The sequence below is a fragment of the Cryptomeria japonica genome, chromosome 3, assembly GCF_030272615.1.
Source record: "Cryptomeria japonica chromosome 3, Sugi_1.0, whole genome shotgun sequence".
NCBI lineage: Eukaryota > Viridiplantae > Streptophyta > Pinopsida > Cupressales > Cupressaceae > Cryptomeria > Cryptomeria japonica.
The window spans coordinates 469409497-469426143 of record NC_081407.1 but is presented as its reverse complement, the minus strand read 5'-3'; the positions used below and the strand labels follow the sequence as shown (position 1 = coordinate 469426143).

Here is a 16647-nt window from a genome sequence, read left to right as displayed (position 1 = left end):
ATAAGAAATGAGTTACAAAGCATGAATATTTGTTGTCACTGCAGGTACAAACTCTGAACTGGAGAAAAACTGAGTGAAGAAGAGTAACTTATACAAAAGGCCTCCAAAAAATCAAATTTGAATTTTGGCTGCTAAACATGATGTGTTGTCACCTCTCCTAAAACATAAGCACCTAACTGAAAGAGAGCCCCTCAAAATATATACAAAGAGTCCTGATTTTGCAAAACACTCCAAGAGTTTAGATCTAACTAAAAATCCCTCCAAAATAGGGATATAACTAGCTGAAACAAGTAGTTATGCCCCTCAAAATTGTCCTTGATTCAACCTCTACCCACTTGGACACTCTAACTGAAGATAAAGCCCCAATTGGGTGAATAAATCACCTACTCTAACTCCACATGTTTGCAAATATCTTCAACTACCTCATAGACTCATGTTAGAAATCCAAAAGTACTAAGCCTTTACTTTGACTTATGCTTTTTAACAACACTAAAAGACACCCTCCTATTTTGCATTTTAAATATCATTCATTTAATAGTGATTTATAATTATCACTCAAATGAAGATTTACAAGTTTGAAACAGATGCAAAAAGAAAGGAGTTTATTTAAAAAACCTAAAAGGCTTTTAGAATAAAACATATAAGTGTTTATCAAACACTTTGAGCCATGACATACACAAGAAATAAAGCTCTTTTGAAAAGAAAAAAACCTTTCTTTTATCGGCACCTTTAGGGTTTTGAAACCTTAACAAAAGGTAATGAAAAGATCAAAATATTTGCTCATTTCTTCATTTGCCTCTTTACTGAGAGAGCTATCGCCACCATGGAGCTTAGGGTTTTGGCCGGGAATACATTTTTGAACTGCGACTATAGTGATTTGTAGAGGATTTTTTGACAGATAAAAGTGTGGTAAGTTCTATATCTATTTTTTTTTTGCTTTTTATCTGTATCTTGACTATCACTATGAGGTTTTTGATGACGGCTTTTTGTGGCTCAAATAATACTGTTAAAACTCAAAGTTTCTCCTTAGATTGAAATATGTGGCACGTTTTGAAGCTTTTGTTCTTATTCACTATCATGGTTGTTGACATCGCGATTTCTTTCTTTTGCTATCACAAATAAGACTCTTTATAAAAAAATTCTCTTGTCCAATTTGTTGTGACAATGTGTGACTGTATATTCTTCAATGGATGCATCTTCTATGTATAATGACTTCAATGGATTGACTCCTTCATTATCATTGCCCAGCTAAAAGGTTCTTTTTATACCATGACTTGTAAACTCATTCTTTTATTGATGAAAACCACTCTGAGTTTATTTGACAGTCACAAGGATGAGTGTTTGGATCCTCTTTTGATTATGATAAGACTTCTATGTCTGCTTGGCACTGTGATTATATATCATGCTAGGTTGTTCTCTGAAATTATCTTGGGCTGATTTGTCAAGGGCTTTTGATATTTGGTAGATGTTCTTGATATAATGTGACTACTCATGAATTGTTAAGACTGCCACACTTGTAACCAGGGTTGTGTATCTTATGAATGCCTCCTCTTTCTATCATATGTCCAATGGTAACTTCTTTATATCTCTTCTTTCAATGCAACAATAACTTCTTTGGTCATTATATGACTGCACTTTGTCTTGCTTTGAATGTCATTGTCTGATACATAGGGGTTTTCATCAATGCTACTATTATCACTATATTTTAGTAGCAGCTCACCAAGGAAATCGGATTTGCCTTCACAAACCAGCGAACTATCCCCTTTGATCTGACAACATTACTATATCTCTGCTATTCTGGACAATTGTGATTGTATTATGTTTTAGACTTTCATCTTCTCATGAATGCTTATTGTCCTCTGGTGTTTTAATTGTAATGTTGCCCCTTGAATGCTATTATAAGTCTTTGATTGCTATTATTGGAGTAAATTTATGCACTGTTCTTGCACCAATGAGTCTTAAGGTTGCCATTGGTTGCTTCTATCCTAGGTGACCATATTCTCACTATGATTTATAATGTTGATACAAGTCTACAATCACATGACATAAAGAAACAACTTTGGCAGTTCCTCACTATATTCTTGCAACTTGTCATTGTAAAGATCAAACTGTCAGAAATGTTCCCTTCCTTGATGGACTGTTTTCTTGATGCTATAACTATGAATTATTTTTTTCTTGTAGACCACCTTGAACTTGAACTTCTGATTTTCTAGCTGTTGCAACAAATCATGTTGGGCTCAACCCTTGTGGGAGCCACATTTTAACCCACATGTTGTAATTTGATGAAAAATAACATTACTTTTCCTGTATCTGCACAGTGAACAAACATATGATGATTTCTTCTTGAAGATGTGATCTGGCACTTCTTTTTTGGACCTATATGACATGCTAGTTGTTATTATGCACATGAGGAATGGATTATATGTTTGTAGATGCATGTGCATATAATGGATGATGACCTACATTTCTCTAACAACATTTTATCTCTCAGATGTAGGCATAGAACAACAAGGAAGAAACAATTGGATGTAGGTTGGGTGGAAGACTCAAGATGACACAAGGTTAATCAGGCAAGACTCGTCATTTAGGCAATGACAAGTCACCTTTACTTATTTGTATTTTACATCTATTTTGCATCTGCAAATATATAATTTTTTCTTCATCTGCACCATAAGATCTAGTCTCATGGCTTGTGTGAGACATTGTACATTCATAATAATAAAGTACCTTTTTCTCAAAAATTGTGCACTCTCTCCTATGCATCTACATCTGCATAATGCATTATGAAGGTGTAATCTTTTGTTCTCTTCTTTATACAAGTGTGTGCACCAAGATGGTGTGCAAAAAAGTGGACACACACCCAAAAAAAGTTGAAAAAATAGCAACCACATTCATGGTTTTAAAATAAAAAAAAACCCCATACGTAGTTAGGTTTGTTGTGCCCGAGCCTAAAGGGACAAAACCACGTACGCGGTCCTTTAGGAAATAAGACCTTGTACATGGTCCTTTAGGAACTAGGACCCCATATGCAGTTTTAGTTCCTAAAGGACCATGTACATGGTCCCTGTCAATAAATTATTTTTTTTGGCAGTCCACTGTATTCTTTTCTTCCGCAACCAAGAGAGAGTTTTAGGGGTTTTTTTATTCCACACTGTGCATGGGCTACATATTTTCACACCCAAATGCCATGGAAAGAGGTCGGTTACACTTTTTTTTTTTTTGTTGCACATTTGATAAAAAAAAAATACGTTTTCAATTTAAATTCATTGATTTTGATTAGTTTTTTTAATTTTTTGTTACCAATATCAGATTCTGAAAATCCAGAACCACAACAAGACACACCTCAAAACCCACAACAAAACCCTCAAGATACACCTCTAGCTCCTCCTTTACACTGTAAAATAGCTACATGGGAGGATTTGCTTAATCAGTTAGGGAAAAATGCTGCTAAAATAACTAGACTGATTAATAGATTGAAAACATATGAGCTTGAGCATCATTTACCCCTTGCCACTAGCCTAGAAACATTGGCTAGTGGTGCCACTATAATTTCAAGTCAGATTACAAAATGAGAAAATTATAGGGATAGGTGTCGCACTTATTATGTTGATGGGTTATCATATGATGCAGTGAAAAGAAAAAACATAAGTAAAGCGCAAATATGTGCTCTTTTTGTTGATCCTAGAACTAGTGAGTGCTAAACTCTTAATGCAAAGAGGTTTACCATGCATTGGTGTACCAATGTGCAGATAAAGAATCTTTTTTGGAATAGGTGGTGGATGGTCTTTGACAAACCACCTTGTAATAATTTTGAGGTTCCATTATATTTTTTGAGGAAAGTATATTGTGAGTTTGTCCTCAATGAGGGGCCTAATTATTTTGATATGAGAGAGTTCCATGGTAGAGGTGGTGGCTCTGCCCAAGATAGACCTGGAGCCCATAGGGTAATAGACCCGCAGAGTCGTCGGCCCCTGGCACCCAAACCCAAGGTGCATGCGATGGTCCCAGTAGCCCTGAAAGAGTCAATGAAGCTACAAACTCTTCAAGAAGCCACAACATTGATTGATGAGATCATCCAACATGGGACACAGTTAGCACACCCTCTTGGCCTGGACGATGATCCATTAGCTGAGGTAGATGGCGCTAGTCAACCCATTGAGCATGTGTGTCCCACTTGATCATGCATATGCACATGGATGGATGTTGAGGCTAGTGCAGATGGTTCCATGTCCCATCTGTGCACGATTTGAGGGAGCAGATGTCAGACCCGCACGACTGAGGATGTGACACTGACGAATGAATTGATGGACATGTTGTTTGCTAGTCAACCACAAACATGGGTGCATTGAGTTGAATTCATAATATTTTATTTATCAGTCACTTTAAACTTGTAATTGCAAATGAATTTCCATTTATATATCTATTTAAATTGATACAAACAATATGTATTTAAGTATGCAAGAATGGGTGTTAATACACCATCTGATATTCCTCCCACAGTTATTGCAACTGCAACTTCGACACTTGAGGTATAAATTTGTAACATGTTAAAATAGAATATACTTTGAATTCAAAATAAATTATAAGATATACTAACTCTCTTTTTAGCTTGACAATTTTTTGTTTTCTAGGCGTTGACGGGGGACCAAATGTCCCACATTGATGATGTCATGCTCTCAACGATCGATTTTGGCCTACAAAGCTATGCGGTATCATATTTTGTACACCTTGTGTTTATGCATTGTTTTGATGGAATATGCAAGTCATTTAATTTTAGATTTGTTAAATTATGTTTAATATTATCTACTAATATCTCTTGTGTTAATTTTGTTTGTTTTAGGGTACCCCCTCCATGTCTAGGCCTCGTCCTCAACGAAAGAAATCCTCGATGATGCCTAAATGTGGGAAGAAGGTAATTGAACACATTTTTAATTGTACAATTGTTTGAAAAGGTTGAAATTGTCTTAGTTGGAATTTGTAGATTGATTAGTTTTTTTTGTTTGTTTTATATACAACGACCATTGGGCTTTGTAGAATTGTTGAGTGCACTTGATACGCTCAAGGATCGAGAGAGGGAAAAGGTATGTATCTCTACTTTATTTTCTTGATTTGATGACTATATGCACGTGTACATGTGAACTTGTGATAAATTATAATCTTATCATTTTTCATATAGGAAATATCCATAGCTGCTTCATCAATGGCGAGCCCTCCTCCATGTACTGGAGAAGCATCTCATGCTTTGGTATACTTTTTATTTTATATATTGAATTAATTGTATTTACCCTACAATACTTATCATTATAGTAATTGTATTTAATCTTTAATCATTTTTCATATAGGTAATAGCCACAGCTGCTCCATCAATGATGAGAGCTCCTTAGTCTATTGGAGAAGCATCTGAGGCTCCGATACACTTTTGTTCTCTATATTGTAAATTTTTAATGTTTTTTATCTATATATGTTAGTACATTGTATTAATTGTATTTAATCTAAAATAGGCCCCTTCGCAGTTCGGCCTTAACTTGGATCCTTTGAAGTTTGTGCTCAAGAAAACTCCTAAGAATGACAAGGAGAAGACAAAGAAGACAGTAGATCCTAGATCAGTAGATGAGGTAAACTACATTTCAATTGCAAAGAAATTATGGCTAAATGCATAGTTATGTTGATAATTATGAACTATTTTCTACAAAAGGATTCTAACTTGGCTTTTGAATTGTGGTTGTACAACCATCTACAGAGCTGCGTACTGCATCAAAGAGGCTCAATTTTGATGATCCACCACAAGTATAGGATCATATAGTGTTAGTTGTGGTCATTGAATGACCAACACATGTAGATATATTCTATATTTTTATTGTATATCAATTTGGACATGGTATATGACACATTTTTGTAAAACTTGTATTGACTTGGCATATATGTCTTTTTTGATATATATAAATGTTTATATTCGATCCAATAAATGTGTATTGTGTTCATTATTGTGCATTTCATTGATATTGATAGGCATATTCGATACATACAGAATTTGTTGATTGTGTTGATTATTGTGCATTTTGATATATATAAATGATCATTTATAATTGATACAATTAATTTTTGCTCAAACTATTCAGTGTATTTGGTGGCTGCCCTTTTATAAAGTTAAATGAATATTTGCCTATGTAATCAACAATATGAATATAAACAATAAAAATCTATGATATAAAGCATTGCAATTATGGAATATGATTTGATAAGCTTTCTAAAATATTAAATTAACCCTACCAAACTCCTTATCTCAATCAAAATGAAATTCAATGGTAATGGTTAGATTTGATCCGTGGTAATGATCACTGGATGCTTTTGATTTATTTCATTTATATTTGTCAATGTGAGTGGTCGAGATCACCCTCATGCTCACAATGGTAAAATTTAATTTTTTATCTTGTTTTCCATTTATTTTATCTAAATAAGGTGATTTGGGACCATTAATGATCATTTGAAGTCATTTGTGAAAGTTTGGGGTCATTTGGATAAAAGATGTAAAAGTTGCTCAGTTGTTGTCAAAGTTGCTTAGTTGTTGTCAAAGTTGTCAAAGTTGTCAATGTTGTCAAAGTTTAGGCATGGTCAAAAACCAACATCATGAGTGTTTTCAGGTGGACAGGTTTACACTAGGCATGCTTCTGTTGTACCTCTCAACACGTTGAAACGTCAAGAACCATATCCTACCAGTGCGATCTCTCAAGTGCCTTGAGTCCAAAAAATTATCAAACTTTGATGGAAAGTTTATCGCAATCTAGGATGCATATGATTGATCTGTTTGAACCTATAGGGTCACGTGAGGCTCATCTACAATGACCTATCTTGGTTTCTGACGACTCGGGGCCATTTTCAAATGGTAACATTTTTCACTTGTTGCAAAAACTGTTAGTGTCATGCAATGCAAAGTTGCAAGATAGGATAGATTTGATTTTGTTCGTTGTGGGCATAAAACAACATCACAAGCTTATCTGGGCTGGCAGGTTTACACTAGGCATGCTCTTGTTGTGCCTCCCAATGCATCAAAACGTCAAGAGCCATACCCTACTAACGCGATCTCTCAAGTGCCCTGAGTCCAAAAAAATATCAAAATTTGATAGATTTTTCTCACAATCCAGGATGCATATGATCAATCCATTTGAACCTATAGGGTCACATTAGGCTCATCTACAATTACCTATCTTGGTTTTTGATGACTCAGAGCCATTTTCAAATGGTAGCGTTTTTTCACCTGTTGCAAAAACCATCAGTTGCATGCAATGCAAAGTTGCAAGATAAGATAGATTTGATTATTTTTGTCATGGGCACAAACCAACATCCTGAGCGCATCCAAGTGGATAGTTTTATGCTAGGTATGCTCCTATTGTGTCTCCCAATGCACCAAAACGTCGAGAGCCATACCCTACCGACGTGATCTCTCAAGTGCCCTAAGTCCAAAAAATTGTCAAACTTTGATGGACAGTTTCTTGAAATCCAAGACACATATGATTGATATGTTTGAACCTATAGGGTCATGTGAGGCTTTTATACAATGACCTATCTTGGTTTCTGATGACTCAAAGCCATTTTCAAATGGTAGCAATTTTTCACCTACTGTAAAAACCATCAGTCGCATGCAATGCAAAGTTGCAAGATAGGATAGATTTGATTCCATTCGTCGTGGGAACAAAACAACATCATGAGTGCATTTGGATGGGTATTTTTATGCTAGGCATGCTCCTATTGTGCCTCCCAACATGTCAGAATGTCGAGAGCCATACCCTACCGATGCGATCTCTCAAGTGCCTTGAGTCCAAAAAATTGTCAAACTTTGACGAACAATTTCTCGCAATCCAGGATACACATGATCAATCTTTTTGAACTTATAGGGTCAGGTGAGGCTCATCTACAATGGCCTATCTTAGTTTCTGATGACTCAGAGCCATTTTCAAATGGTAGCATTTTTCACTTGCTACAAAAAACATTAGTTACATGCAATGCAAAGTTGCAAGATAGGCTAGATTTGATTTTGTTCATCGTGGTCACAAACCAACATAACGAGTGCATCTGGGTGAAAATTTTTATGCTAGTAATGCTCCTATTGTCCTCCCAATGCACCAGAACATCGAGAGCCATACCCTATCGACGTGATCTCTTAAGTGCCCTGAGTCCAAAAATTATCAAACTTTGACAGACTATTTCTCACAAACCAGGACGCATATGATTGATCTATTTGAACCTATAGGCTCATGTGAGGCTCGTCTACAATAACCTATCTTGATTATCTTCTTGGTCATCCCAAAATACTTGTCAGCCATTTCTAATTCTGTTGTTATCATGGCGCCCTCTACAAGTCCATTCCTAAAAAACTATTCTAATATGAGGGAGAAATGGAACAGAGAGAAAGAGGGAGAAGGAAGGAAAGAAACAAATTGCTAGCTCTCCTCCATTCTCACTTTGTCTCTCCAAAGGGTGTTTTCTCTCATCTAAACCAAAAATAGGCCATTTCTCTTCTGGCCTGCTTCAAATAATTCAAATGCCTAATTTTTTCTCTCCTCCTTAAATCCCCAATAGGATAAATTTGTGTCAGCCTTTTCTAGTGCTAGGGCAGCTACAACAGGGTTTTGCCAGGGCAAAAAAGATATAGAGGGTCAAGTACAGTGATACTGATATATATAATTTATTGTAACTTGGCAGGACATAGCCAAAAGCAAATGGCATCAACAACTAATGTGCATTCACAAGTTTTAGGGCTAATGCTAGAGCCATGGCCCATACACCTCTAAAATTCTTCCTTCCCAAGCTCTCTAACTGCAAACCCACCACATGAAAAGTCAAAACTCCCACTTTCAAATGTGGCTTATCTCAGTGCCAAAACCAACCTGGCCAGCCCACTCTCTTTCCCATCATTATTGTTCAAATGTACTATACCATAATATCCTACCCCAAATGATAGTGAAACCAAATTGGTGAGAGTTTTAGACCCAAGGATCTAAAGATGGCAGAGGTTTTTTGGATGAAGCTTGGAAAAAAGGCTGCAACGGTATCAACTTGGACAAAAGGTTTTTTGGATGAAGACCCACTATCTTCTTGTTGGGCACATGATTATAGAAAGCAATTGAAGGTTGGTAATGGTCGGTTGGTATGGTGTTTGGGGTTGAAATGTTTGGTCTTGAGTGAATCTATGTTGTTGTGACTTATTTAAAGTATGTTCCATGATTGGATGGGGTTTGTGAAGTAGAAGTGTGTCATTGGTGGGTTGAAGCAACTTAATGTATAATCAAGAATGGTCATGATTGACCTTATCACATCACATAAACTCAAAACTCTTAATATATTCAAAACATAGTCACATATATTCAAAAAATAATCACAAAACATAGTCACATATATTTAAAAAATGTTTTACAAATCATCTCATGGGCTTTTATACAAAATTTGGCATTTAAATATGTGTGAATCAAATCATCGCTATTTAAATATACAAAATTTGGCATCTAAATATGTACAAATCAGCTCATGGCCATTTAAATATACAAAATTATGCCTCTAAATATGTACAAATCAGCTCATGGGCATTTATATATACAAAAAATGAATATAGAATAATTCACCAACAATATATACACAATTCTCAAAATGATTCTACCCTGAACCATAGAATCAATCAAGTGAGCCTTCTAGATTAGCTCTAACCCATATTGTGTCAAGTATTGCCTTGTGGTCAAATTCATGAACTTTCCATAAAATCTTGTTATGAGGTCTACCACGATACTTAATCAAATGAATATTTGTTGCAACAACAAGGTTGGAGAAATGAAGAATATGTCTGTGTATTTCAAATTCCTCAAACAACCAAACATCAAAATTCTTGATAGGGTATCTCCTAAGCCATGTGCATGTCAAAAAAAATACCCTACTAGATACTCAATACCCTCTCCATCAATGATTGTGGTTGTCCATTTTCTCTTAGGCTCAAGACAATGACACAAAAAGTAATTTGTTTCTTCTTCATTGTTCTCTTATGCAACAACTGTGTACACATGACCTGCATATTATAGAATGATAATTAATACCAAAAATAATGTTTGATGTAACAAAATGAGCCAAAAACATTTCCTGCAATAAAAAATACCCAAAAAGTCACCTGGTTCCACTAGGTCAAATGCATGATCAAAATCAACTGATGCTTCCATTTGGTTCAACTGTAGTGCTCTGGGAATTTGACAGGTATCAATGGGAACCAACGGTCTACAAGACCATTTGTCAACCCACTCTTGTGATTCACATTCTTCCCACAAAAAATACATACATGAAGAGCAAAAACATACAATCTATCTAGTATAAATTACCGGTGAACTTGCATTTGAACTTTGAAATGAGTGCATGTCACTGGATCCTACAATTGTACAACAATCTTGATAGTTTTCAATGTCAGATTCAGTGATCAACCAAAATAATCTATGAACCATTGACATACCTTCATTACATGGTCCCATTGTAGAGTTACACCATCGCACAATTGTTGTTGCATCTCTCAACTCAGCACCACCTTCGTACTTCAATTATTCTCTAGCTAGGGCTTTTTTTACTTCCATGTCCAACCTCAATGAAATTCCAAAAATGTTGTACACTACTTGTCACTTGCATCCTACTCAACTAATAGAACATCCTTGCATTTTTGAATTGCGAGGTGCAATTATCTGACCATATTATGTGTTTCTTGTATCAGATGTTCCTTTCCCTTAAACTATCATAGAAAAATTTAAAGCATCCTTGCACAAACTCTGACGAATGTGTATGATCATTACTTATGTAGAAGTGATAGTCTCTTACAACCTTTATATTCTCCTCTGTGCTATCATCTGCATGCATGAATGTTATGTGTACAAAAATAGAAACTTGTGTAGAATGGTAATACATAGATTGCTCTTCATTTTGAGATTGTAGTGTATAATTTTCAGCAAAATCAACTATAGAGACAATGGTACCAAGAGGAAATGTGTCCTTGCATAACTTTAATTTCTCATCTAACCACCGAGCTCTATGTGTATGCATTATGTACTCATAAACTAGTTTCTCTTTAAATGTTCTCATAAAATCAGTTACACATATATCATTTTTCACTAACTCACATCTCTTCAATTCTTTTCCATCTCTAACACCATATGTCATTGTCTTGTACTTTCCAAAAGATACTAGTTTCTTACTAATTTTGTGTGTGCTATCCCAATGTAGACATCTTGGCAAATGTTGCAAACCACCACATGTAGCACAAGAACCGTTCAAACACATCATCTTATAATAAATGAAACTATCATCTCTTTTACCTAACACACTTGAAATAAATTCTCTTAGTGACTTAGGAGGTGGTTGTATATTGCATTCCTGCAAAACATCGTTATTGTGCAAAGTACAACATATATGACGATAAATATCATAGTGCATGGAAAATTCAATATGCATCCTACAACAACACGTGGTGCGTACATGATTAATCTTAACATAAAAAGGTTTTTCCATTTCAAAAAATCTTTGACTAATTCTTATTTGAGGAAACTTTTGAAGGAATCTTTCATAAAATTTTGTTTGAGTCATATCCAAATAGTGTTTGGCATGTGGCTCATGATTTCTAGATCCAATTCGCCTTCTAACAACATCTCTTTGGTTAGGAAAAACCCTTGTATTTTCATGCCAAAAAGTTTCAATTAATGTTCTTAGTGCATCAACAACAACCTTGTCTTTGCATGGTATTCTACCCAAGAACGCCCAAAGAGAATTATTGTTAGGATCTTCTATTTTCTCCCACCTATCTAATGATTTACGTAATGTTGTTCTAGTTATGTTTAATGACTTACTTGTTTTTCTTATCAAATGATCTTTTTTTATTTTCTTTCTCATTATGGTTGATGTAATAACACGTCGAGTAACATTAAAATCTTTAATAAGTGATTTTGAACCAATATCTTGATATGCATTAAACAAATTTCTCACAATAATTCTTTCGCTATTACTTTCAGATGATCTTAGGCCTAGAATATTCATTCTCTCTCTAAAATTCATATTTTTAATCATTTCAACAATTAATTGGCATCTTGCAGTTTGATTTAAGTTTTCAAAATAGTTTTGTCATATTATTTTAACCATTCTCCTACAAAATCGTTCATTCATTTTATCGAGTATTGGCTTCAAACTATTCTCATCGATGTCAATTAGATACTTTGGTTTCCTACGAATGATTCTAGGAGGTGTTAACATTGGTGAATTGTATGCATTAGGTACACTCATCGCATCAAATAGAGATGGTGTATGTTCATCATTTAACTGAATATTCAATGTGGTCTCTTCTTCAATTGCATTAGGTTCATACGGTAAATCAAATGTTGTTGGTGCATCTTCATCATTTGTTTGATTATTCATTGTGATCTCTTCTTCAATTGCATTATGTTTGTTTGGTAAATCAAATTAAGATGTTGAGGATGACATACCTTCTTGTCCCATTGTTCATACGCTGCCTTTGTCTTTCCTTTTCAGCCTCTCGTTGTTCCTCGCTTGTTCTTTCCCATTGTTGATACCGGTTGTCCTAAATAGAATCATATTACATATATATGTAAACAAAAGTTCTTAAACAATCAAATAACAATAAAATTGAGCATTATCATTATTTTTTCAAATTAAAACTATTAAACAATCACAATAACATTGACCAAACTAATAAGAACAAGAATTCAATGATTTGAAATCATGCAAAACAAAAATTTCACTTACTTCTACATATAAAACTATCACAAAAGCACAATAACAGTTGTAGTGGGGCCTTCAACAACCTCAAAACTTCTTTTGAGGTTTTTGAGGCTGTTGGGAAACTAAAAGTATGTCCAAGAACTGTGTACGTGGTATGTTCAATAACCCTGTGTGTGCTTTTAGTCCTTAAAAATGCTAAGTAGACCAATGCCCATATTCCCAGTACCCCGTACACGTTACTTGTAGTAAATAAAATGTGAAGGAAAATGGAGGGAGGGAGAGGGAGAGAGAGTGAGAGGGAGAGAAATATGGAGAGGGAGAGAGAGGGAGAGGGAGAGGGATGGAGAGAGAGAGGGGGGGAGAGAGAGAGAGAGAGGGAGATAGAGGGAGAGAGAGAGAGAGAGAGAGAGAGAGAGAGAGAGAGAGAGAGAGAGAGAGAGGATGGAAAAGGGAGAGAGAGAGAGAGAGAGAGAGAGAGAGAGAGAGAGAGAGAGAGAGAGATGATGGAGAGGGAGAGGGAGAGAGAGAGAGAGGAGCTTAGATTAAGGAAATTCCATTGTCATTTGTTTTATAATATATTGGTAGGTGAATAGGTTAGATGTTTTTTGGGCCATGTTTGAAGGGGATCTAATGGTTAAAAAGAAAGGAGTGATTGTGATAAAGGAGGTGGAAGATAAGATTATTATGTTCCAAGTGGTATATAACGAGATGGGTAAACAAAATATAGTGATGAAAGAGGTGGGAGGAGAAAGTATTGTGTTTCAAGTTGCAGGTTGATAACACAATGATGAACGATTAGTACCAAACCGGTACTGAGAGGGGGGGGTGAATCAGTACAAGCAAAATACTATCCAAAACTGGTTTGTCAGCAAATACTCCAAGTGACTGGCAAGCAGTGACACTGGTTGAAACAGAGTGCAACCGGTAAGACCTAGAACAACTAAAACAATCATAAACCGATTACTCACTAAGCTTTCCTCTTAGCTCAATACTATAGTACCATTACACCCTCATGCATGAATAGGTAAACTATCATCAGATCTTCACAATAGTTAGTTCAATATGTTTTATAGATAGGCATAAAACACAGAACCATCATATGCTCAACAGGAAATAACAAAGCATCACAAGATAAAAGCATCACACATGACACACATATTTTTCACGTGGAAACCCAACTGGGAAAAACCACGGTGGGGATGAATACCCACAAGCTGCTTTTTGAACTCTTTAGAAGTCCGCTCTGTTAGGAGCCTTGTCCAGTTAAAGACATTACAATAGGTTTTGCTAGGAACCGATCCTATTAGGGATCACCCGGTTAAGGGTTAAACCCGATTAGGGTTACCTTGTTAGAGGATTTCAAGAACTCAATAGCTAAAGGATCTCTAGAGCTCTATAGCTTCCCAAAACTCAATAACTTTGAGTTACCCTATTAAGGGATTTGAATCAAACCGGTTAAAGCTACCTTGTTAAGGGATTTGTATCAAGCCAGTTAAGGCTACCCTGTTAAGGGATTTCACAACTGTTGAAGTGGTTAAAGATCATCAGGAATTACAATGATCTGGTAACAACACTCAATGCTAATGCAGATCCATTTTGGCTCCTCTTCACCTTCTGCACATTCACTTTGTAGGTATCTCTTCTCTCCTTTGGTCTGGCAAGAATCACGTATCACTTCCCTTGGATACACACACACACAACTTTTTTCAACAACCTTAGAAAGAAACACAACATCGACCTATAGGAAACAGACAGGTCGGTAGCAAAAACCCTAAACCCTAAACCTGTTAGGTTAAGAAATTCAAGTGGTTCAATCCTGACCGTTGAATCATATTGCATTAAATGCAACAATCTTGAATCGATCTCAAGACATTCTCCATCATCCATTATCCACCGATTTCATGGCGGCTGATAACCCATCACGCGTTATCACCGTTTGACAAACTTCACACATTCTTGAGGTAGATAGGAATAGTCTTCTTCATGCAAGATCCTTCACGTGCACAGGGCTTACGTGGCAACATGACCTGTTCTCCATTATACTGCTAACTCATCACACAAAGATCACCGATTGAGTCACATAGGCTTGAGGTACTCCAACCGGAAATCTTGAAGTGGAAACTACCTACCACCGGTAGCCATAAAATGCTTCCATGTGCCGGTTCCCATAACTACATGCCGGTTCACCTTGAGCAAATACATCGCTTCACTTTGGCATATATAACGGTTCACACATATGTCGGTTCTCTCTTCTCGCATATTGCATATGGCGGTTCACTTCATATCACATATTGACATCAATGACAACATACAATATCATTATGTCCTTATACCGGTTCACATAATGCCAACACAGGTTTCATGGAGAACATAAGAGTAGAAGTGATAGTAGAGGAGGTAGGAAGAGAAAGCTTGAAAATGTTTTTGAATTTTCTCTACACAAGAAAAGTAGGTGATAATGAAATTTTTGCCAATTATAAACAACTTGTGAGGTTTGCAGCCAATTTTTTAGATAAAGAAGTTGGTTACCAAGTTGAATTTGTGTATGGATGGGGTATAGAGGAAGGGAGAGAGGGGGAGCATGCTGGTTTGTTATTTGTGTAAGCAGTATTGGCACTGCTTTTTATATTGTAATAATGGTTCATCTTGCCACCTTAGGACACCATATGACCCCTTAGGACATCATATGCTCCTAAACGGTCATGTGGTGTTCTAAGGGGTCACATGATATCATTAGGTGTTATGTGGGGTCCTAAGGGAGAGAGAGAGAGAGAGAGAGAGAGAGAGAGAGAGAGAGAGAGAGAGAGAGAGGGTATGGAGGAAGGGAGAGAGGGGGAGCATGTTGGTTTGTTATTCTTATAAGTAGTATTGGTACTGCTTTTAATATTGTAATAATGGTTCATCTTGCCACCTTACGATACCGTAATGTCATCTTGCCATTTTGACCCCTTAGGATATCATATGATCCTAAAGGGTCATGTGGTGTTATGTGGGGTCCTAAGGGAGGGAGGGAGGGAGAGGGAGAGAGAGAGAGACCCCTTAGGACAGCACATGACCCCTTAGAGCACCACATTAGGGTTATATGGTGTAGTTAGGGGTTATATTATGTCCTAAGGGGTCATATTGTGTGCTATGACCCCTTAGGACACCATATGGTGTTTTTATGGGTTTTATGGTGTCTTTAGGGGTCATATGGTATCTTGTGACCCCTTAGGACACTATATGACCCCTTAGGTGTCGTTAGGGGTCATATTGTGTCCTATGACCCCTTAGGACACCATATGACCCCTTACAACACCATAAGGTGTCATTATGGGATGTATGTTGTCTTTAGGGGTCATATGGTATCCAGTGACCCCTTAGGACATCATATGACCCCTTAGGTGTTGTTATGGGTCATATTGTGTTCTAAGGGGTCATATTGTGTCGTATGAACCCTTATGACACCATATGACCCCTTAGGTGTCGTTAGAGGTCATATTGTGTCCTAAGGGGTCATAGGACATACATATGTTGTCCTTAGGGGTTATATGGTATCTAGTGACCCCTTAGGACACCATATAACCCCTTAGGTGTCGTTATGGGCCATATTGTGTTCTAAGGAGTCATATTGTGTCGTATGAACCCTTAGGACACTAGATGACCCCTTAGGTGTCCTTAGAGGTTATATTGTGTCCTAAGTGGCCATACAATGTCCATGACCCCTTAGGACACCATATGACCCCTTAGGTGTCATTATGGGTCATAATGTGTCCTTAGGGATCATATTGTGTTTTACGACCCCTTAAGACACCATATGACCCCTTAGGTGTCGAATTTTGTAAGCAGTATTGGCACTACTTTTTATATTGTAATAATGCTTTATCTTGCCACCTCAGGACACTGTATGACCCCTTAGGA

The 16647-nt window shown here is 36.5% G+C and overlaps 1 protein-coding gene across 2 annotated transcripts; it reads left to right on the top strand.

The window, feature by feature from the left end:
* The first annotated feature begins 686 nt into the window (after nt 1-686).
* LOC131041378 (uncharacterized) lies at nt 687-5952 on the top strand. Of its 2 annotated transcripts, none has more exons than XR_009105013.2 (8): nt 687-909; nt 2492-2561; nt 4632-4709; nt 4841-4912; nt 5035-5081; nt 5177-5245; nt 5343-5615; nt 5741-5952. XR_009105013.2 is itself a non-coding variant. In XM_057974430.2 (8 exons), the coding sequence occupies exons 4-8, from the start codon at nt 4900-4902 to the stop codon at nt 5801-5803; spliced, it is 306 nt and encodes a 101-aa protein (XP_057830413.1). In that variant the 5' UTR covers nt 687-909; nt 2492-2561; nt 4632-4709; nt 4841-4899; the 3' UTR covers nt 5804-5952. The 2 variants fall into 2 exon arrangements, 1 of the variants encoding a protein (XP_057830413.1); XM_057974430.2 differs by having other exon boundaries at nt 5502-5615.
* Nucleotides 5953-16647: the final 10695 nt, after the last annotated feature.